The sequence below is a fragment of the Lissotriton helveticus genome, chromosome 1_1 (genome assembly GCF_964261635.1).
Source record: "Lissotriton helveticus chromosome 1_1, aLisHel1.1, whole genome shotgun sequence".
In the NCBI taxonomy this organism is placed as follows: Eukaryota; Metazoa; Chordata; class Amphibia; order Caudata; family Salamandridae; genus Lissotriton; species Lissotriton helveticus.
In genome coordinates this window covers 1,376,194,293-1,376,217,831 of record NC_136057.1, presented here as the reverse complement: position 1 = coordinate 1,376,217,831, position 23,539 = coordinate 1,376,194,293, and the positions used below count along the sequence as shown (strand labels likewise).

General features: G+C 44.0%; 1 protein-coding gene across 1 annotated transcript in view; it reads left to right on the top strand.

Annotated features, from left to right (window-relative positions):
* CIMIP4 (ciliary microtubule inner protein 4) overlaps positions 1-23,539 on the top strand; it is a 553,487-nt gene that overhangs the window by 31,917 nt on the left and 498,031 nt on the right. The window contains exons 3-5 of the mRNA XM_078683876.1: positions 4,267-4,365; positions 14,141-14,646; positions 21,556-21,618. Of these exons, the coding sequence (XP_078540002.1) occupies positions 4,278-4,365; positions 14,141-14,646; positions 21,556-21,618 (657 nt within the window). The 5' untranslated portion in view covers positions 4,267-4,277. The remainder of the gene's footprint in view (positions 1-4,266; positions 4,366-14,140; positions 14,647-21,555; positions 21,619-23,539) is intronic.

Below are 23,539 nucleotides of genomic sequence, written 5' to 3'. Positions count from 1 at the left end.
CATAGTTAGTCGCAGCGACAGGAGAGTTCGTCCACTCCGGTTCAGGCTCAGGCATCTTGGCTCCTCCTCTTCTAGTTACCCTCTTCCTCATTTTCGTAACGCCTCCCAGCCTCATCCTAGGGCCTGAGCATGGGGAGAAACCATGGCTGGCCATTGGTAGCTGCCCTTGCCCATCTTGACCCGTGCCATATTGCTTGCCCAGGACAGGTCACAGCTTCCCTGGGAGTTTGCTTTTAAGAAAGGAACAATATACTCTTTGTTTGGGCAAAGTGAGGGGGGAATACCAGATATACTCTACAACCTTGGACAATATGATGGAGCATGAAATACCACGTGTCCACAAGCAAGTGAAGGCGGTGATAAAGACGCCCCTACCTGTGGAGAGGAGGGGTATTTGAAAGCTACACACATCCTTGGACAAATCTGAGGACACAAAATGTCTCCCTCCACTGGGTAATGTGTGGGCTACGAAACACACTCCCCTGTCTTGGCCACGGTGGGGAAGTTAAAAAATTCCCTCATGCATGGGCAAGGCAAGAAGGTGGATAATAAGATATTACCAGCCCTTTAAGAAAGTGGATCTTCGGCAAGACGAGGACTAAGAAGGATCTTGGCCTTGGTACTCTATACAAGGTACTAATAATGGCCATTAATACATGAAGTCATTAATGCTCATGCATGTTGCCATCATCCCTACCATGTGTGCTGCACAGCGTAGCCCACATGGAAACAGCAAAAACAAGGAACATTTTTACATTTCTCCTCGTTTTGCCAGGGTAAGCCCAAGTTTTCCCTGGTCTTAATTTTGACACTCCCCTATATTAACGCCACCCTTGTAAATATGGGCCAGCGTAAAAATCAATGGGTGTTGCAGTGGAACGCCCAACGCAACACTCATTGCCCTCCCCTTTTATGCTATAGTATAGTGTGAAAGGGTGCCTTGTTTGCAAGGCAGCTTTAAGCCAAGTGAAGTGGCTTAACGCTGCCTTGTACATAAGGCGAAGCCCATATCGCCACCACAATGTCCAAAAAAGTGAAGTTGTGGTGGGGATAGCGGCTTGTAAATATGTCCCTGTGTTTATTACAAAAGAAAATCAACTCACTAGAAAAAAGCCTAAGTGAAATCAAGGCAGCATACTTTTATACAAAGGTTTACATTTTCCACTATTCGTTGTCCTTGGATTAGTCATAAATAGTGTATATATAGTTTTACTTTCTTGCCTTAAGTATGTTTTTCAAATGTATAAACACAGCAGAAAACAGCTTTGGATTTGTGACTGTTTTTCTTGCTTTGTAATTCAAGCCAAAAATTTGCTTTTGAAACTTGGTCACATTGAATCAACTCTGGACACTTGGTAATCATTCTTAAATAACGTGTGCCCCTTCACACCATACTCTATTCTTTAATATATTCCTTTAATTTCCATTCTGTTTACCTCTTGTGTTTAGTTTGTGATTGTTAGTTGTTTCTTCATGCTTCACAGGCTAGTATGGTGTCTGTATTTTCAGAATTCCACTATGGGGCAGCCCAGGGCTGGTTTTAGGGCTGGTGGCGCCCTGTATGTCAATCTTTTGTGCCCCCCAATATGACGACCTCCTTGGATTCTATCACTACCACCCAAACAAAAGTGCCCCTCATTTATTTATAGCCCCAGAGCCATCTTAAGAATTTTGGGGGGCTCGAGTCAAACGTATTTTGAGGGCCCCTGTTCTGAACAGATTTGAATGTATTATCCTATTTCAGATCTCTGGCCAGGTCATTGACAGTGCACAGGATCGCTCGTCCACATTCTAAAGTTCTTACATCTAATATTCAGGGATAGTGATATTTGTTTTCAATATTGTAATACAAAAGCAGTTCACCAATATTACTGCAAATAATCTCTGTGACACCCTCCCATTTCCTATATGTGAGGTCCTGTTTTGATCTAAATTACACTTTTTTTTATGGATGTTGCAAGAAACATAAACCCAACATTTCTTTGCAACATGTCTGTAGTAAACTCTCAAACATCACTCACATTAAAAATAAATTAAAAGGAAACAGTTTTCAAACAATCTGTTTAAGAATTATTCAAGGTCATCAGGGGGCAAGACTCTGCAAAACAGAGCTGGCTCTATGGGAGTGTGTGGGGGGGGGGGGGGGGGTCTGAAAGGATGGGGCCATGGGACAGAGTCCACTTTGCCCATGCCTTAAAACGTCTCTGCATAGCCCCTCTCTCAAAAACATTGCATTTGTTTTAAAGCACTGGTAAAGATTGGTAAAGATTCAGCTATTCCCATAGAATACAGATCTGTTATTTGCAGCAGGCATATTAACCCTCTGTGCTACATTATGTCAAGTCAAAACTGCCACTAGAAAATGCTCCAATCTCTCTCTCTAGCAGTAAAATTCATCACAAGAGTTGTCATTAAATTTTTATTGCCGTCTGAAAGCTGGACTAAGGAACTCTGCAGTAGGTGCTTTTAAATCTTATGTTACTACTAAAGACAGCCGTCCCCCCTTCCAGAGGTCAGTGACCCCTGTCTAGGTCAACGCCCAGTGCGGCCTCTCAGGTCCCTCCACCCTACAGCTGGCTTAGGGCTGCCAGGTACACTATGCTTTGTAAACTACTTTTACTTTCTGTGCTTTTCGGAAAGGGAATCTAAATCTAAACCTCACCTCAGCGGCTATTAGGATAACTAGTGGTCAAATGTATGAAACCATTCTACTGTGTCAGACCCTGTCATTTGCAAATCACAGTATTTACAAGCTAAAACTGATGTCTCACATTGTAGCCCTATGGGATAGCTTCTCCTATGGGAACTGCATTTCCAGCCTCCTGGGAAGCAAACAAGAGTCCAGAGGGCTGCTGCTTGCTTTCCCTGATATCTTTCCAAGTGGGAAAGATAGTTGCAACACAAACAGCAACAATCTGTTTAAAGGACACAAGTTACTTTAAGAATAAAAGTGCTTCTGGCTTGAAAAATCAAATGCAGGGATAAAAGTCTGCTCTCCCTTGAAGACCTCCATCCCTGCATTCCAGTCAGTCACAGGAGTTTGCAAATCGTGTCCTGTCTAATTAATATTTGGTAGGCACGTTGATTTGCAACACGCTTCAAATGTACAATCACAATTTGTGATGTAATCTATTAGTACAATACCATTCATATAGGTAAAAGAGTCAGGGGCCTATTCACAAAGGTAATTCTAGACTTGTAGACCTACTAGAAGTAAAATTACTCCTACACTTTTGAGCAACTTTTCTACTTTGGGCTATTCACAAAATTCAAAATGTAACGTTAATCAAAAGTCTAGCTGTAGAGGTGCAATTTGTGACTTAGTAATAGGCTTACTCTTTCGTGGGTAGACCTCTTTCCAGTAGTTATAAATCCTACGCATGGCATCCAGGCATAAGGGCACACTCTGGTATCACATAGAACTTGGTGCCCAAGGGTGAGGGAAGGCCACCTAAGGACTAGTATAAAACCAAATGGTTTAGCAAATCCAAGTTACCCTGAGCACTCTAATATGTTACAAATTTAGATTGCCATAATTCGATATCGTATTCATTTTCCAGTCTCTTTATTATTATTCATCAGGGTTTGAGAACATTGCCACGTACCACACCAGAAGCATACGTGAAAGGAGCACTCTCCCCCTAGCCCGATAAACAGATCAGTTCGGATCACTCCTCCCTGTATCGTATGGGATTTGTGATACGATTTGATGTGACTACGAGGACACCATAGAACGTTTCAAGGTTCTCAAATTGATGAAGTCGGAGGCTGATACGCCACAACGACAAAACACGTGTTGGCTGTGCTAATGGTATAGAAAATGTGATTTGTCTGGTTATTCTGATGTCAATAATCGTGAAGATAAGGATCATAAGGAGCCTGTAGACTCAATAAAGAGGCTGGAAAATGAATATAATGTCTCCCTTTACCTCCTACATTTACTACTAAAACGTATAAGTGTGCAGACACTACACAGTTGGGGCGGAGATCTACGCATACAAAAAGATAGGTCAGGCATAGGCTGCTGCACGTAGTTTGAGAATAGCATTTTGTAGTACATTTGCAGTCCTATTTTAGTAATACAAAGTGCAGTTTGGGAATGGACCCTCAGTGTGCAAAATGCACATCCATGGTTTGCGAATGGGAATGGTCCTTCTAGCCCTAGATTATTTCTTTCCTTTTTTCCCTGAAGATTCTCCCTTAGTTGTACAGAGTTGTCGCTAACTTTCCCCTCTATGACTCCCTGTTGCCTATTTACCTTCACAGATAACTTAACAATGGGAGCCACTGTACCCAGCGAGGTTGAGGGTGGTTCCAGTCAGGAAAAGAAGAGTCCAGACGAGAAGTTAGAGGGAGATGAACCAGGTGTGTATGAGATGTGGACTGTGGCGACTAGGTCCTGAGATCCTAGGGCAACCAGGTGCTGCAAGAGTGGTCGGACGTCCATTCCTCACCTCAGGGTTATCAACATTCCTAGGACAGATCTGCATTTCTTCATTCCTACGGCTGTCGCTCTTAACAGTAGTTCTTGTCCCTGTTTTTGGGCTTGATTTAGGTTTGCTGTCCTTCTCTTACGCTTATTCCTGGTCGTCCTCCTTGTTTGTTGACTACATTCTTCCTGTCAAACTGATGTTTTGAGCACTCCAAGTCTATAACCAATAAGATGTCCAATTCAAGAGTCGTCAACTTATAGCCCACTTTAATCCAATTCCTTTGTTAAAGCCAAAAGGGAATTCTCATGTACATCCAATCAAAACAGCAGTGGTACTGGGAAGACTTTCAGCCAACATGTGTTTTGCAGATTAGCAATTTGTGCCTTGACTTCTTCAGGGCTGTAAGTATTTAAGTGAACAATCTAAGTTACAATTTCATAGTTCAGTTACAAATGCTCACTGTCACCCACCACAGATGTCAGAGTAATCAAAGAGGTCCAATAATGTGAGGGCTAATGTACCGAAAACAATTGCTTATCAACACAAATAAGAACACTTAATAACATTCAAATGCCAAAGTGAGACCAAATCAACATAGGAATACCATATTGTGTTAGTATAGTTATAGATGCTCATAGAATACCTCAATAAAAACGAGGTATGTGAGAGAATGGTAAAATAAGACAAAGGTAAAAACTACAACCCCCAGCATGCAGTACTCCCATATCCAGGTACTTGACCTCCATACAAATGCGTGCTCTTAATTAAGGTAAGAAAAAAAAGGCAAATAACAATGACCTAAATGTAGAAAATACATTATACCTCTTATATTGAAGAGGCTCATGATCTGGGGACTGTGATTCCAGCATTCAAAAGTAATTTCTACATAAATTACTTCTTGTTTATTGCTATGCTGCTGGTCACATGTCTTATGAGACTTTATATTTTTACATTAGTTAAATGAGGCTTAATGTTGTCAGTGATATCTTTTAATGCATATCACATTACCTGCTGTACTGAGGACTTGTTAGAAATGGGATTTCCGGTTGGCTAGGGCTTGCGCCAAAGCCAGGCCGAAACCACCACTCTAGTCAGTGCAGGGGAGTTACACGCTGTAGATAAACCCTGCTCACCCCCTTGGTTGCTTGGCACGAGCAGTAAGGCTTATCCCAGAGGCAATGTGTAAAGCGTTTGCGCAACACACACAGAAGCAACACACTAGGCACACCACAAAAGAAACCACTCAAGGTTATATATAAAAATAGCCTTTTTATTATCCAAAACACATTAGAATAGTAATCACACAATATACACTGTGCCAACTGGCACTAGGAAATATTTACAGGGGATTATATACACAACAGGGTCAATTGGGCCACTGTCAGAATCATCACAAAGCACAAATAGTAAATGTAGAACAAAACCAGTAACTACTGGCAAAACACTGTACTCAGCATTATATCCGGCAACATAAATCATATTAATCAATCAGTATCACATCAGACGTAAAACACATTCTGCGCCAACCTCATAAGCCTAACACATTAGGCAGTAATATCCTCACCAGCATAAACAAAGTATGCAATAACCTCATAAGCAGAAATCATATTAGGCAAAAACCTCACAAGCATAAACCTCAGATTAGGGAATAACCTCCTAAACATAAACATCAGAGGCATACATCATGGTGCATAAATCACATTTATCCTAGGCACCACATAAATCACATTCAGGCCTGACACCCTATCAACCTAACACTGTCCCCCTTGGCCAACTGGCCTTCTCAACGGGCTCAAATGCCCTATGTCCCAAATGTCAGGGCTGGCTGCCACTGCAGCAGAACCCAAATGCGCAATTGTGCTGGCACCACTGTGCCTCCTGGGTCCCCACTGGGACTCCTCAGTATACTCTGGCCTAACCATTGCAGCTTCTGCTAATTGGGGTGCAGCTGGGAAGAAAAATGTGGGCACTGGCACTCACTGTGCCCTCTGGGCCCACTTGGGCTTTACCAACAAATATGCCCACCGTTGCAGCTGCCTGCGCTGGTGCTGTGCATCTGTGGAAATTGGCCTGAGACCCACTCTGGGACTCTTAAAACAACTGTGCCCCAACGTTGCAGTTGCCCGCTACGGCGGCGCAACTGAGAAAATAACTAATAAGAGGCACATGCACCACTGTGCCCTCCGTACCCCCACCGTGGCCCTGAAAATAATGTGCCCCATCGTTGGAGTGGGCGGCTCTCCTGCGGGTCCGCTCAGGACAACAGACACCGGAAATGGGCCTTGAAAGGTGCCAACAATGTCACACCGAGCCCCTCTCACCTGGGCTCTCACAGGGCTGCTAGAGCACTCCTCACGGGTCCGCTCACAGCCCCCCGGCACCGGGACCCCTCTTGTGGTGCTGGTGGCAGGCCTCAGGAGAGCCCCCACTCCTCTGGGACTCTCTTTTCTTCTGGCGATGTACGGGGGGCTTCTCTCAGCTCACAGGAGCCCCGCCTGCACACATGCTCTCACTGGACCATTCCTCCTGCCTGCCGCGTGGCTATTGGCGGCCTGGCAGCCTCTTCCTGTTTAGGACCCCGCCCAGAGTCAGGCAAGGCCGCCTGGCTTCCTGGTCGGGCTGGGGGCTCCGTTCTCAACCACTATGGGAGGTGGATACCCGCTCGAAAATAAAAGCATAAAGCGAGGTGGGCACCCACTTGGAAGGCACCATAATGCGGGGTGGGCACCCGCTGCTTTAAATATTCATAAAGCGGGGTAGGCTCCCGCTTGGCACCACATGTGGGGTGGGCTCCCGCTAGAAAGCGGCAAATGCGGGGAATCCCCAAATCGAGATTCCCTCTAACAGGGCTGCAGCTCCATGCCGCGAAGCCCACGTGTTCCTCTTCTGGGGCAAATTAAAATATAGCGCTCTCGAGGCGCTAAGAGCCATAGCTCCAGCAGCAAAAAGTCCTTAGAGGTCCATGGGGCACAGCTGGGCCCAGGGAGGCCCGCACACACAGGGCCCTCCAGCAGGGTGGCGGGTTCTCCTGAGCCCCCAGCGGCAGCAAGCCCCAGCAAGTTCAGGAACAGCACCACTTTCATGGGGTCACAGCCCCAATATTTATATTCCACATCCCTTTGTCTGCAGTACAGGGCTTGAGGGAACCAGAAAAAACGGGTTCAGGGGGCAATTGGAGCATTTTATTTACCAGGCTCCTCTTCCCCTTTGTTAGGTGAGGGCTCGTCATCAGACACACCACAGGGAGGTGGAGCCAGCATTGTACAGGCTAGGCACAGACCTATTCAGGGACTTCTCCTCCCACTACTCCAAATGTAGATGTCGCATTCAGCCTAGTGCTAACTCATCCTGCCCCTCCTGGAGCCACATACACCTCACCAGCCCCTGTCAATCAAAAGCCAGACATGCAATTCACATCAGGCAGGCAGACATATAGCACAAAGAAATGGCAACTTCTAAAAGTGGCATTTCTAAAATAGTTATAATAAATCTGCGCACACCATTGTGCAGCATTCATTATTACCATTCCACATATACTAAACTTGACCACGCTGCTCCTCTCATAACAGGAATTACCACTGAAACACTTATCAGGGAATCCCCAACGCATTCCTATGGGAGCGCAGCCCCAGAGTGGTGAGAAACCAAAAATGGCTGTTTGTCACTACCAGGACATGTCACACACTTAAGGTAAATGTCCTATCTTTTACCTGCAATGCACCCTGCCGATATGGCTAGCTAGAGCCTACCTTAGGGGTGACTGACGTGCAGTGAAAGGTGGGTCACAGACATGGCACACACTTTAGGTGCCACGTCACAGCAGCAGTCACACTGTGCGCACAGGTCCTGCAATGGCAGAGGCCTGAGATAGGTTTGAAAGGCTACTTTGGTGGGTTGCGCAATCAGGGCTGCAAGCCCACCAGTAGCATTTAATTTATGAGCCCTGGGTGTATGAGATACCACTTTACAAGGGACTGACAGGTAAATTAAATAGGCCAAACAGGTGGAGACCAAACTTACTATATGTAACACAGAGAGCACACGCACTTTACACTGGACAGCAGTGCTAAAGTGCCCAGCGTCCTAAAACCACCAACACCATGTCAGAGAAAAGGCTAGGAGAAAGGCAAAAAGTTTAGGGATGACCCTGCAAAAAGGGCCAAGTCCAACAGGACTGATGAGAGTTTCCTTTGTTTTTTGCTCTTATTTATGTAGAGATTACTTTAGACTGCTGAAATTACGGTCCCCAGATCGTGAGCCTCTTCAAAATGAGAGTAATATCGTATTTTCTACATTCAGGTCACCATTGTTAATTTCCTTGTTTTTACTTACCTTTATTAAGTGCACGTTCTTGTATGGAGGTCAAGCACCTGGACATGGGAGTATCGCAGGCTGAGGGTTGTAGTTTTTTCTTTTTTTTTTTGTGTCTTCATTTGTACATAGCCGATATATATTTGAGAGGTCAAATGTAGAGGCAGAGACAGAACCCACAGAGGAAGAGGCCCGAGGTCTAATGGCCCTAGATCACCAGAATTGGGACTCCCAATCACTTCATTCACTGAAGGCATGTTCGCAACACTTCGGGTCCACGCCTGGCCTCGACCTTTATCCTCATAGTCCATCACTCTGTCCCCCAGGCTCGCTCTCCAATATAACAGGTCCCGCAGAGAGTTCTGCTCTAGGATTATCAGTCCACACCCAATGGACTATCCCAAACCTGTATGGCTAAACATAATCATAGGACTGTAATCCCCTACCATTTACTACAAAAAAAAAGGAGATAAAAAGAAAACAAAGGAAAAAGAAACGGTAGAATGTAACTACCAAGAAATAGGAGGAGGAAAAGAAGAAAAACATTGAAAGGGTAATTACTACACTATACCTGATGTGGCCTATCGTCTGCTCCTATCTGGTTTTACAATAATTGTCCCAAATATCCCAAAATCTAGTTTTTTTTGTTGTGTGTATTGCCCTATCTAATTTGGCAACCCTGTGGACCGAGTTGATCCATTCGCTCTCTAACGGCGGGACAGGGAAAACCCATTTAATACATAGTTCCCTTCGTGCGTGCCAATAAAATTAGCACAAATATTAAACTTTTATGCTTCTTCGAAAGGCAAGTTAATGTGTCCTCATCTGGTATTACCCCAAAAATTACCTGTGGGAGACTCACCTTTCCTTCAACCCCCATGATGTCGAAAATCGTCTCACCTACTTTCTCCCAGAACGATTGAATTGCTGGGCATCTCCAAAACATATGTGCTTCATCAGCCTCTATTTCCCCGCACTTTTGGCATTTCACTCTCCTGGAACCAAACTTGGATAATCTTCTCGGGGTCCAATAAGCCTTATGAACTGTAAATAAAAGTTTTTTTCTTAATGGTGCAGCTTTAACACTTTGCCATAGAAGAGATAGAGATACTTGCCATAAGGTATCCCGATCGTAGCTCGGCAGCTCTTTCCTCCAAATAGATCCGGGCCACTGCTGCAAATCTTCATGGGAGTGAATCATATTCCAATACCATATGGCAATTTCCTTCCGTCCCACTGGAAAAGTAGCTGCCTTCCGTTCAAACCACCCATTTCCATTTCCAGTTTTTTAAGTGATTTAGCCCAGATTAATAATTGAAGATACTTGAATTTAGAGATGTCCCCCTTTGTCACAACTTGAAGTTTCGGCCATGATATCAATTCATCGTCCTCGAACAACTTCCCCCACCTTTCTATTCCATTGTCTTGAATTGCTTTGGCTAAGGAGTCTTGTAAACAAATTGGGTTTTCCGGTGAGTTCCATATTGGGGCCAAAGTACTGTAATAAGGAATACGTTGTGATAGTCTTATTTGATACCATACCCTACAGGCTGCGAATAAGACTTTTAATTTCACTTTCTTGTAGTATTTTGGGTCGCCAAATTTAAACAAGAAGAATCTAGCTTGGGATTTATAAGTAACTGTTAGGGCCTGAAATAGTGGTGAAAATGCTGGGGTGTCACCTAGTAGCTGCCTGAACATTTTTAAGTGAAATGCCCTCTGATACTGAAGAAGGTCTGGAGTTGCTATCCCACCATTCTCTTTTGTAGCTCTAAGCTTTTGCCAAGCAATTCGGGGGCTTTTTTTGCCCATATGAAACTAATAAAAAGGCTTTGCACCTTATTTATCCATTCCTTCTTAAACTCCAGAGGAATAGAGTTAAATAAAAACATATACTTTGGGAGGATAGACATCTTTACAAGGTTAGATTTGCCTAAAAAGGATAATGGCAAAGCGTCCCATTTCTGTAGTAGTGTTCTTACTTTCGCTGCTACTTTATCAAAATTAACCTTTGCTATTGATTCAATTTTCAGTACCACCTCTATGCCCAAATACCTAATATTTTGCTTAATCTGTGGACAACTGTAAAGTGTGTTCCATTGAATAATTTCAGTTTTATCTTGATTCACTGCATAACCAGATATTTCCCCAAACCTTGTTATGATTTCCCAAATAGTCGAAATTGAATCTTGTAAATGACCCGTAAAAATCATTGGGTCATCCGCGTAAAGGCTTATTTTTTTTTTTCCAATCATTACAGACAAAAGGAGTTATTTCCTGGGATTTCCTTAGCTTAATAGCGAGTGGCTCAATAAACATATCAAAAAGCAATGGAGAAAGGGGACACCCTTGCCTGGTTCCTCTTCCTATTTTAAATTGCATTGAAAGGGATCCCTTTACCAATACCCGTGCAACTGGACTATTATATAAGGATTTAACGACTTGTAAAAACGTATCTCCTAGGTTGAAAAGCCGAATTATTTCTTGTAAAAACACCCAATTCACCCTGTCAAACGCTTTAGCTGCGTCACAGGTCATGATTGTTAACGGTTTGTGGTTTGTGGTGGCCAAATCAATTGTAGCTATTAGTTTGTGAGTTAAATCGTGAAGGTGTCTGCCTTCTGGTCCTCGTGAATGAGAAGACCGATCACCCTCTCCAGTCTCTTGGTGATTAACTGAGTAAAAATGTATAGTCTGAGTTGAGTAGGGAGATCGGTCTATATGACTCACATATCTTTGGGTCTTCATTAGGTTTTAATAATACAATTATGGTGGCTGCTTGCCATGATACGAGTAAAGCCAGTTGTGAGATGTAGATGGAGTTGAACAAATCCAATAATATGGGCGCTAACTCTTCCTTTAAAGTAGAATATATTTCATTAGGTAGAGCATCGGGTCCTGCAGCTTTCCCTTTTTTCAAGCTTTTAATGCCTCCATAAATTTCCTCAATCGTAAAGGGGGCTGATAGCTCGTTCCTATTTTTTTCGCTAATGCTTGGGAGATCAATATCCTGAAAGAAGGCTGCTATTTGATCAGTGTCTGGATTTAGATTCTCTGTATAGAGATGTTGAAAAAACAGTGAAAATGCTTGTTTAATCCCTCCCTCCTCTGTTATCCCTAGCCCAGTTTACGGACATTTGACTTCTTTAATGGTATTCCTAGCTAGGTCTGCCCTTGTTTTCCAGGCTAAAAATTTACCGCAGCCTTCCCCATAATCGTGATTTGCGAATTTACTCGCCTCCCATTTTTGTTTTATCTTAATCTCTAGGTAATCAGCTAGATTATCCTTGGTCTTGGATAGTTGCCCTTCGTTTATTGTATTATGAGAGTCATCTAGCACTTTCTGTGCTCTTTTGACTGCCTTTTCTAGTACCTCAAGTTCTTTTTTTCCCTTTTTCTTATGTGATGTACTGAGACCAATTAATATACCTCTGAGGTAAGCTTTAAAAGCGTCCCAGACCGTATCCAAAAGTGCAGACCCAAGGTTAATGTTGAAGAATTCCTTTGTGGAAAGTTTCAGGGTAGTTATTATTGTTAAATCAAATAATAAGGATCTATTCATGGTCCATCTCCTATCCTCTCTGTTATGTTTTATCTCAAGATATAAAACAACTGCAGAGTGATCTGACAAATGTTTTGGTATGTGCAATACCTTACTTATTTGCTGACTAATCGAAGATGGAAACTAAGAAGAAATCTATTTGTGACCTATGGCCATGTTTTTTATTATAAAAAGTGTACCTCCCAGCAGCTTGTCGGAGTTTGGGGCCCTTTGTAGCCCAAATATCAATCAGGCTTAGGTCTTGCATTATTTGCTTCACTACCGCCCTCATTTTTGGGGTTGCCGCTGCTGACCTCTTAGATGTAGAGTCATGACTTGGATCCAGAGTGGTATTAAAATCGGCACCCCATGATAATAGGGAGAATCACCTCAAGTAGATGTAAAAATAAAGTTTTCAGGGGTTCTGTATCATCTAAATTGGGGCCGTAATACCCCACTAAAGCTACCCAGAGGCCCTGTACTTTAAGCTTAACTATGATCCACCTCCCTGACGGATCAACCAGTGTTTCTCCCAGTACACTAAAAGATGTTTTTTGGATCAAAACTGCTACCCCTTTTATAGTAACTGTTTGAGATGTATATAAACAGTAATCTAGCCAAGGTAGATATTTTATTATTCTAGCCAACGTAGATATTTTATTATACTAGCCAAGGTAGATATTTTATTATTCTAGACAAGGTAGATATGTTATTATTCTAGCCAAGGTAGATATTTTATTATTCTAGCCAAGGTAGATATTTTTCTTTTCTTTTTCTTATTTTACTTTCCTTCCACATACCTTGTGATACAAGCACAATATGGTTTTCCTCTGTTCATTTGGTTTCACTTTTACAATTGAAGTTTATTAAGTGTTCTTATTTGTGCTGGTAAGCAATTTGTTCAGTACATAAGCCCTCCCATTATTGGACCTCTTTAATTACTCCGACATCTGTGGTGGATGAGCATTTGTAATTGAGCTATGAAATTGTAACTTATATTGTTTGCTTAAATATTTTCAGCCCTGAAGAAGTCGAGGGACAAACTGCTAATCGACGAAGCACATGTTGGCTCAAAGTTTTATCTGTACCACTGCTGTTTCAATTGGATGCACATGAGAAATCGCTTTTGGCTTGAACTAAGAAATTGGATTGAAATGGACTATAAACTGATGATGCTTGGATTGGACATTTTATTGTATATACACTTGGAGTGCTCAAAACATCAGTTTGCAGTTAATGACCCCCTTTTTCTTTGGAGGGTTGGATATGGGTTGTTTTGGTAGCCAACCCTTTTTCTAGAGCACCTTTTACTCATGGGACAATTTGCTACTCTCTCCCGTATACATTGTAGAGAACCCTGTTTCTCTGTATCCTGGATACCAAGTTTGTGTTGTGTTTCAGGATATTCCTCCCTTGCCTGCTCATATTTCTGATCCTTTCTCGTTTTCTGTCTTTATTCCTCCTTCAGTTGTTCTTATTCTTCTATTCTGCCTAATAGTTCCTGTCTACATTCCTCCCTCAATTGATTTTATTTCGGGTTCTAGTGCCTGTTTCCTATTGTATTTTTTCCAATGCTGCTGTTTGTCCTGGTAGTCATTCCTCTGTTGCACTTATACACCTGTTTGCTGGCTCTATCCCTGCCTCAGATGCACTTATTCTTGCCAGTTTAGTGTCTTTGTCTGGGGTCCCTCACATATGACTAAATCTGCCCAAAGCCTTGCCTACCTTTCAGAGACATTGGGTTGCTTTAGTAGTTCTTTACAACAGTCCCTGCCTTAAATACAGCCCTTGATGTCCCATGCATCTGCAAGGGAACCTTTGACTCATGCCAGTCCCTCATTCTCTCTCTTCCCAGAGGATCTCCAGGAACAGTCGAAGTGCTGCAGCTATGGTGATCTGACTGCAGTGTCCAATCCTGCCGCCTTCAGCATACGTTTAGATTCCTCCTCTCCACTACAAGCCCTGCGCAATTTTGCCAGAACCCCTGAGAAACGTGTGGTAATTCCCAAAAAGGAGGAGGAGAAGGAGAAGAAGGAGGAAGAGGAAGAGAAGAAGGTGACAGAGGAAGTGGAAATGGAGGAAAATGACATCAAAGGCAATGAGGAGCCAGAAGCAAGTGACCAGACCCTTGATCCCAGCTCTGACAGCACCAACATGGAGGTGCCGATGGTGCGCTCTTGCTCACTGGGTGAAGCCAAGGCACGGGAAGCTCGCAGCAAGGTGGTCGTACAGTACCCAGTGAAGAAGGACCACAGTGAAGAGGAGGTGGTGCCAGATGAGACCGATGAAGATGCGTTTCCAGAAGACACCCAGAATAAGCCTGGGCACAGCAATGTGGAGTTACCAATTCCCAAGGAGCAGGTAATGGAATGGGTGTGAGAAAAGGAGGTATCCCCAACTAGAGTTCCTAAATTGGGATCACTGAATGTTTGGAAGGACGATTATTTAGGAACAAGGGTTTTAAATAAAATGGACTGACAACAATGGTTACTGACAACAAGAGTTACTGACTATGGATAAACAATAGAAAGTGAAAAGGAACATGTCATCAAGACGATATTTTATTCAAAAATATATTTTTATTTTTATTTTTATTTGGGATCTGGTTTAAACATTCATTAACGATACAGCATAGGTTATCGTAGTGTGTATTTGATGCTTGTTATGTATCACAATACAATTCAGTGAAAATATACATTTCATAAATAGATTCAAGTAAATACAAAAGATAATATATATATAAAAAGGTGAGTTTTATAATCACAAAAACATGGCTAAAGATAATTTGACATTGCAGGTAATGGAATGGCCAGGGGCCAGGAATCCGTTTCACTATTTAAATGGAGTTATTGTGAAGGGAATTTCTTGTGCAGATGCTGGGAGTCCTCACTCCTAGGGATGTGCATCAATATTTATGTCAACACCACTATGTTTGACAGTTAAGTCACTTTGAGTCCATAGATCTATGAACAAGAGCCACTCTGTGTCTCTCTCTGTATGTCTCCCTTCAGATAGATACAGACAACTGAGATGGTGTTTACCTTTGTGAACTAAAACTAGAGCTCCAGACTCCCCAGGGCTTAAGAGCCAAAGCTCTTGTGACCACTGAATACACTTCTTGACTATAAGTTCTCCATTGCTTCTGGCCAGTGGGTCAATTATTCCACAACACCTGTCATCAGTGGTGACCGGTTATAATCTTGGGAAGATACAATCCACCATCCCAATCATGTCCATGACCACAATGGCACACTCTTTAGCAAAACTAAAAAGTTTGTATCAGGACATCCTATGTTTCTTCCCCTTGTCTCCATCTCATACACATCCCTCTTCAGAGATCCCACGTTACAGGAGCCCATAGGCATAACATTCAAAGGTTTTCCACCAAAACATATTTTAATTGAAAAATTGGTAATATCTACATTTAAACTTACATTAAAGTCTATTCAACCACTACACCCAAAACTGAGACTGTCCTCCAGTGTTTCAGACTCCAACTCTGTGAGTGAGATCCCATGTGGCCTAGGTGTCATAGGCAGCCCTTTTTCCAGGAGCAGAATCCCACATTTATAAAATAGATTTTTAGAAAACTTTTAATGAGAATTTTTGTTGTACCAAATCTACTTAATTTCTGCAATTGTTACAACATAATTTGGTATCCCTTGCTACATTTTGCCAGCCAAATCTTGAATCAAATCTTGAAGATTTGTAGCATTTGCATAATTTAGCAGACATGTGAAATTTCCCACCAAATAATATTTTGTGAGATTTTTTTCCACCTGTTTTTAGGATTAAATCGATTTGCCTGGCTGGTGAGGGTCACAAGTGTAAAAGGACAGAGGGGAGTTGGGAAAGGGGAGGATAGAAAGGAAATAATGGGAGGGAGAAGGACAGAGTGAAATAGAAGCAATGGGATGCCTATATGCAGTCAGTTCCATGAGTAGCCATGTCTAGTCACCATCTTGGCTCACTGACAAATTAAGTTGACCACAATATGGAGAAGTAGACCTCCACAATAGAGGTCTACTTCTCCATACTGAGTAGGTCCCATAGCTTGTACAGTCAGTCGGTTTGGGTGGGTATGATGTCAGTTCCCCATTTAGATAGTAAAACTTGTTTGGTGGCACAAAGTGCCAGGGTAATAGCCCTCCCTCTCCTCGACTTCAATGGGTACGTTAGTGGGTTCAGGAGGCCTAACTGGATGTAACTTGGGAAGCGGGGCAGGTCGGTGGCAATCATATGATCAGTGTCCGCAAGCACTTCTGTCCCATAGCGGTGTAGTTCAGGGCAGTGCCATAACAAGTGTGTGAGAGTGTCAGACGCACCACAGTGGCACCAGCATCAATCGTTATAGCCCCTTCTCCATGGAGTCATGCATTGAGGAGAGTTTTTCTGCCTGACGCACTTCAGGTGGACGTTCGGGTTTGCTGCAGAATGTCCAACCATTCTTTGTCTGAGAATTTGTGTTCACACTCTGTCTCCCATTGTGTTTGTGCTGGAGAGATCAGGGTGCTCAAAGCCCTATGCAAAAATGTGTAAATATCCGAGAGGAGGCGCTTGTCATCCAGCCGATCTAGGAGCCATCGGTCGAAGGGAGTGAGCGGTCTGTTTGCGTGAGGAAGCACCTACTTTAGCCTCATCCAATGGCGAATCGCAATATAGTGCCAATACTCTGTATCAGGCAATCCAAAATCTCTTTGCAGAAGTGGGCAGTCTAAGAGGCCTCAAACATCGAAGAGGTCCCGGATCCTCTTACAGTTGGCCTCCTGCCAACCGAGAAAAGATGCTCCATGTAACATCGGCGGGAAGTCTGCATTCCCTATAATGGGCGTGAGAGGCGAGAGGAAAGCTGGCCCGGCACACTCAATTTATCCCACACTCCAAGTGTCGCTTAAGCCACGGGGGAGATATATACTCACGGCGGTCATTGCTTTTGCAAGAGCCTCAACATTTCCAAATGTGGAGCCTGCCACTGCTTGGTCCAATAGGCAATGTTTCTTCGTGGATGGATGCACCATTCCACCAGAAAGTGGAATTGTGCCACCTGGTAGTATTTCAGCAAATGTGGAATGCCCAGTCCAGCTTTCGCAACAGGCAAATACGAGCGCTTCTTGTTCGTGCGTGTGCGCTTGCCACCCCAAACATACGTCTCTATGAGCCTTGTAATTTTTGCAGACTATGTGGTGGGGGCAGTAGTAGTAACGTCTGCATGAGGTACAGGATCTTGGGGAGCAGGGACATCTTGACCGCAGCTATCCGGATTGTACATGAAATGAGGCCTCCATGCCCAGATTGAACCGTGGAGCAGGCCTCCACAAGCAGAGCCTCATAATTGTACGTTGCTGTTTTATCCAGCGTGGAAAAGATTAGAATCCCCAAGTACGGGATCCCTTATGTCGCCCAGGTGAAGGGAAACAACGGCACCAAAAAGGCCTGTTCTGCCCATGAAATGTTTAGTTCAAGGGCTTTTGACTTACATGGGTTCACCTTGAATCCCGAGGCTCCCCCAAACCGCTCAAGTTCTTCTAGAAGCGAGGGCAGCAATTGGCGAGGGCTGGTAACAGCCAAGAGCACGTTGTTTGCATTGTGCTACTTTGTGGGTTTGCCCTCCGATGTGGATTCCCCAAATGTTAGCGTCCCTCCGGTAAGCATTCTGCAAGGCGTTCCCTGTAAAGAATGAAGAGGAGCGGCAATTGGGGGCAGCCTTACCGCATTACTCTAGAGATGGGGAAGGGGCATGACAACATCCCGTTGACTTTTACAGACGCCACAGACTCTGAGTAGCTAGAGCAAATCCAACTGCCAAATCAGGGTCCCAAACCCACTGCTATTAAGACTGATTGCAGAAAGGGCCAATGTACTAGGTCGAATGCTTTTTCAGCATTGATTGAGATAAGTAGAGTATGGGTCCCCAAGCGGGTGGTCTTGTCAATGAGATGGAGTAGTTGCTTGGTGTTATCGCCCCAACCACGCCCCAGTATACAGCCTGCCTGATCGGGATCTAATAATCGAGGCATATACTGCCCCAATCGGGTAGCTAAGACCTTCACTTCCACATTCAACCACAAAATAGGCTGATATGAGGCTCAGCGAGTGGATTCCTTACCCTGTTTAGGTAGGACCGTTATAGTAGCTGATTGTATGGTGTCAGTAATGGAACCCTAAGAAGAGAAGGAGTTGTATAACTTCGTTAACACACGGGCCAGTTGGGCAGTGAATGTCTTATAAACAGCAGCGGTGAACCCGTGCCCTATCAGGTTTAAGTCTCCCTATGGCTTCCAGAACTTCCTGGACAGTGATGTCTCCGTCCTGTAAGGATCCCTTCTTCTCCGGAAGCTTAGTCAAATGCACCTGTGCCAGGTAAGAGTCAATACTGTATGGAAGAAGTGTTTCAGCAGAGTACAGCATGGAGTAAAAATGGCCAAATTCGTCTGAGCTCTCTTCATCAGGTCAGAGGAGTTGCATCTATGCACGTAATCATTGGGCGATAAGTCAGCCTGCCTTGTTACCCACTGCATAATACTTCTAATTGGTGTAGAGTAATGCGTTATCCGCCGCATCCATGTCCAGTGCCCTGAGTTGCTTCCTCGCCATTGTAAGTTGCCTGTGCATCTTATGGGAACCCGTCACTCTATGGGCCTTCTCAAGTGCTGTTACCTCAGGCTCCAGCGCAGAGCGTTTATGCTTGCGGTCTTTGTTGAGTTGTGCAGCTACTACTATATATGCCCCCCTAACCACTGCCTTATGCGCATCCCATAGTAAAGAAATGAGTGTCTGATGGTGTCATTAGTGTCAAGGTAGCCCTGAATCACCCCTCTAATTTCTTTAATAGTGGGTTTGTATGCTAGGAGTTTAGGGTTAAGACACCACGATTGTGATCGTGTGTTGCGCATGGGTAGGCGTAAGGTAATCGTAATTGGGACGTGATCTGAAGGGCTGCCACCCCTGATATCTGTGTGGGACACAACAAGCACTAGGGACGCAGTTGAGAGCAAGTAGTCTATCCTAGCATAAGATTGGAGTGCCGCTGGAAAAAAGGAGGTAGCCCTAGTTGTAGGGTTTAAGCGCCTCCACACATCCACCAAACCAGCCTCACTCAACCACTGGAGACCTTGTGTGGTGTATGTCCCAGTCTGTCCTGCCCTCTGTATTGCTTGATCAAGAAGTGATTCAGGTGCCTGATTGCAGTCACCACCCCCAATCAAGATATTAGCATCTGGGGAAGTAAGGACGTCCCCAAACGCCTGGTGTATGAAGGATACTTGGTTATCGTTAGGGATATATATGCATGCCACTGTAAAGCAGTGGTTTTGGAGAGAGAAGTGCAGAGAAAGCAAGTGGCCCACGATTTCTCAGTGTGTCTTGCCCCTGGAAGTGTGTAGCCAAGAGAACCGCAACCCCATCTTTCTTGCCAGGACCTGAAGAAAAATATTGATGATTGAACTATTTTGACTTCAGGCAGCCCCACTCTTTCCAAAGGAGATGCATCTCCTGCAGGAAACAGATATCGCCCTGAGAGATTTTCAGTTAGGACAGTAAAGCAATCGTTTGGCAGGGGCGTTCAAGCCTCTAACATTTAGGCTCATTATCTTAACCATATTTATGAGAAATAGAAAGAGCCCAGTTTATCTGTCCCCGGATCATCACTCCTCGCAACTCGCATGTGTGTCTTGATTGAGCATGGCAGAGCAAGAAGAGTAGAGTATAGAGAGTACTGCGTGCATCCTTAACAACAAAAATAAATGATGCAGCAATATGAACACCAACAGGTGAAGAACAACAGGTCTGGAGCAGAGAGTCCATGTCACTGGTGATCCTTCCAGCTAGTAACAAGGAGACTTAGGTGCCCTGGAGCTCCGCCACCCAAGCAGGAAGATATGATTTCCAGGCATCTCTGGGGTGCATGACAAGTCCCCAGGGGGCTAGCCAACAAGCCCTGCACCCCGGAAGCAAACATGGCTCGACACAGGGGGCAGACCAATGACAGAGTCAGTCAAGCACCAGTGTGGCCACCCCGAGGCGACCCCAGAGAAGAGGGGAGGAAGCTGCCAACACCTCACTCCACCACCGAGTCCAGCAACGTTCCTCTGTTTGTATGCTGAGTCAGCAAGACAGACCTCTCTCTGAGACTTTCCTTCGCCGATGGTCTGCCCGTCTTCTTCCCATTCTGAGGTCGGGATCTGCGGGCCGATGTATGCTGTGAGGATGCAGGGGGCAGCCGCTGTAATTGTTAGTCCGATCCCTCCAGCGCCAGGCCCAGGATTGGCGCTGCTTTCGGCAATGTGTGATCCACATGTGTTTCCCATCCCAAGGCAAAGGTAAGGCGGAATGGGTGCCCCCACATATAACAAATCCCTCTCTCCTGTAGGAGAGATGTCACTGGTTTCAGGGCTCTGCGTTGTTGCAACGTGATGGAGAGATCCTGGTAGAACCAGATCTTGGTTCCCTCAAAAGTGACGTGGGTGAGGTCCTGTACTGCCGACATATGCAATTCCTTTTGGCGGGAAGCACGGAGATGGGAGATATTGTTGTAAATATGTTGCATCCCTGTGCTTCAAAATAACTTGCCACACAGTTTTGTGTAAGTCTGCCCCCGAGTGCTTTGTCATCCTCCCTTCCCTTTGTATCTTCCACACCAGCCCTTCCTAATATTTAGAAAATGTATTAACTCATGTCCTGCTACTCTGCCCCAGCGACCTCTGTATATTCCCTCCTCCAACCCAGCCACCACTCTCAGTTACCTGCTGGCAGCTGCTGTGTCAGAGCCGATCTTCAGCAATTCGGTATCCCCTGGCAGCAGTTTTGTGTAGACCTGAGAAAACGAGGGAGGCAGCAATTGGTATTGCTCAGCCTCTGTTTGTTCTGCAGAGACATAAGTGTAGTGGACTGTGAACTGACATTTCTCCTGAAGACCTAGGCTTGGCAGATCAGTATCTATCTGAACACTGGCACTCGTTTCTTTCATTGCTCTGACATCAGGACAGTGAACAACTGGGTTTTCAAACATGTTCTCAATTATGGATTCCTGTGGAAGCCATACATAACAAGACCTTTCCACATTTATTCCATTTCAGGCACATTCAGTAATGAGGTCACTTAAATTAACACCAGTCTGGCAGACCAGTGCTGTGGTGGTTTCCCATTTTCAGGTTGCATGGGTACGAAGGATGCAAATATTTTCCTTCAGGGAGACTGGGGCCTGTAAAATAGCTCTTTCTTTAAGCATGCTCTGCACTGGGGTGATTCACTCTTCATTTTACTTCCTCACAGGAGTACGTATATTCATCCCAAGCAGACGGAGATAAGCGGACGAGATCTGAAGTCCCAGAACAGGTGAGATCTTTCAGGCCTGTGGTGAGATGTTTTCTGCCCCAGGACAGAAGGTGTTTATGTCACTTTTGGAAATATGTGTGATAAACAGATGCAGAAGGTGTGGCGGACCACTCCATGTATCATTCTCTGTAATTTTTATTTGAACCTCATCAATTCTTTGTCTCCTTGAGTAATCTCTCTATTTGCATCCATTTATTCTCTCTCTTTCCTTCTCTTCTTCTCTGTTCTCCCTCTGTGATCACTTTTCTCTACCTTCCCCCTCCCACCCTATCTTTCACTCTTCCTCTCTCTCTCTCTGAGCCCCTCCCCCCCGTGCCTGCTGTAATAAACCTTGTGTGCGTGGGTAAAATAGCGATTCTCCAAATTAAATTCCAAGAGAATCTGAATATCATTAAAGACACGGAGGCTAACCTTATGCATTATTAGGGCTCCCGATTTTATGGTATTTCTTTTTTTGCCATTTCCGTCTGTATTTATCCATATTTATTTTTGGGTATTTTATCTGTATTTATCCGCATTTATTTTTGCCACAAGCAAAAGTCGACGCTGCATCTATGTATTTTTCACACATGCACTCAGTTGTTATTGGTCAACACTATAATACATTCATCTGAAAACTTTGCCATTTGCAGAATGTCCCATATACGCTTAAAAGTTATTAAACAATGGATTTAAACAACCCTCAAGATTTCAGAACCACCTCTGAACATGCAAACCTGCTGAAGTGAGGGAAGATGTTTATAAGCACTTATACTGTTAATATGTGTAGATTTCATTTTAAAGAAATAGATTGTCTTTCTTTCTTTCGGGAAGCGCACAAATCTTTAGCCCAAAATCACAGAGGAAGAGGACATGGAGTCCTCAATTAATGCTGCTAATTTGTAATGCTTACGCTGTTCAACGATCAGCTTACAAATTGACTTAGAGCTTAAAGACCTGGGACACTGTGACACTAGAAACTCTCTTATCATGTAGCGCTTCTGCAAAGACGTACGTGAACAGTATAAGATGTCACCTAGGTGTGACTTTGAAGTAACATAATTTCCGTAGTAGTACAACTGTCACTTTTTGATTGTGATCAAAAGTATCCATTCAAAGTACTGATTGTAATAAAAAATAAAAGGTGTGCACCTTTTATTCCATGATCGGGCCTGGTTTTTCACCAGATCAATCTCCTCTGTGGCTATTCCTCCGTCAATTCAAGCAGTGGATGCTGGCACCGTGGGCGGATGTGGAGTAAGGGACACCACATTTCACAGAGGATTATGTGTACAGAGCCATAAAAAATCTTATAAAGGATGCTATAGGAGCAGAGGTCTTCAAATGTTTTTGCTCTGAGCCCCCCTAAGCAAAATGTTTTGAAGTTGGGCACCCCACAAAAACTACTGTTGTATGGCGTTTTAGGATCCGAGCGAAATTTCTAGATTCATGCCCTTATATAGGTACAATTAACATTGCCCTAATATAGGCATAGAAATCATACCCATATTTAGACATTGCCCATGCAGTCCAAATACAGGCATGGCTACTTCCACCCATACCAGAAAGCCACAACGAATTCTTGGAAAATTGGCTTAAGCAGTCAGGGACATCCCCTTACTTGAATATTGATGTGTCCAAGAACTCATGGAGTTTTCAAAGAACTACCATTCCCTTGGGGTTCTTTGATGACGTTATTATGCCCGACTTTACGTCAAACTAGGCAACTTTAAGGTATAAATATTCCTTCACTTGCTCTAGCAAACACACGGTGGTTTGGAGCAGTTCAAATATCTACTTGCCCAACGCAGCTCGCTACAGCAAGTGCAGAAGGAAGCCGACCCTCCAGCTGATGCACTGATCGAGAAGTTGTTCTTTCTCTCGCTGAGAATCCAGCTCCAGTGTTTCCAAGTTCCCCTCGCGGGGTGTTGGGAAATCGAGT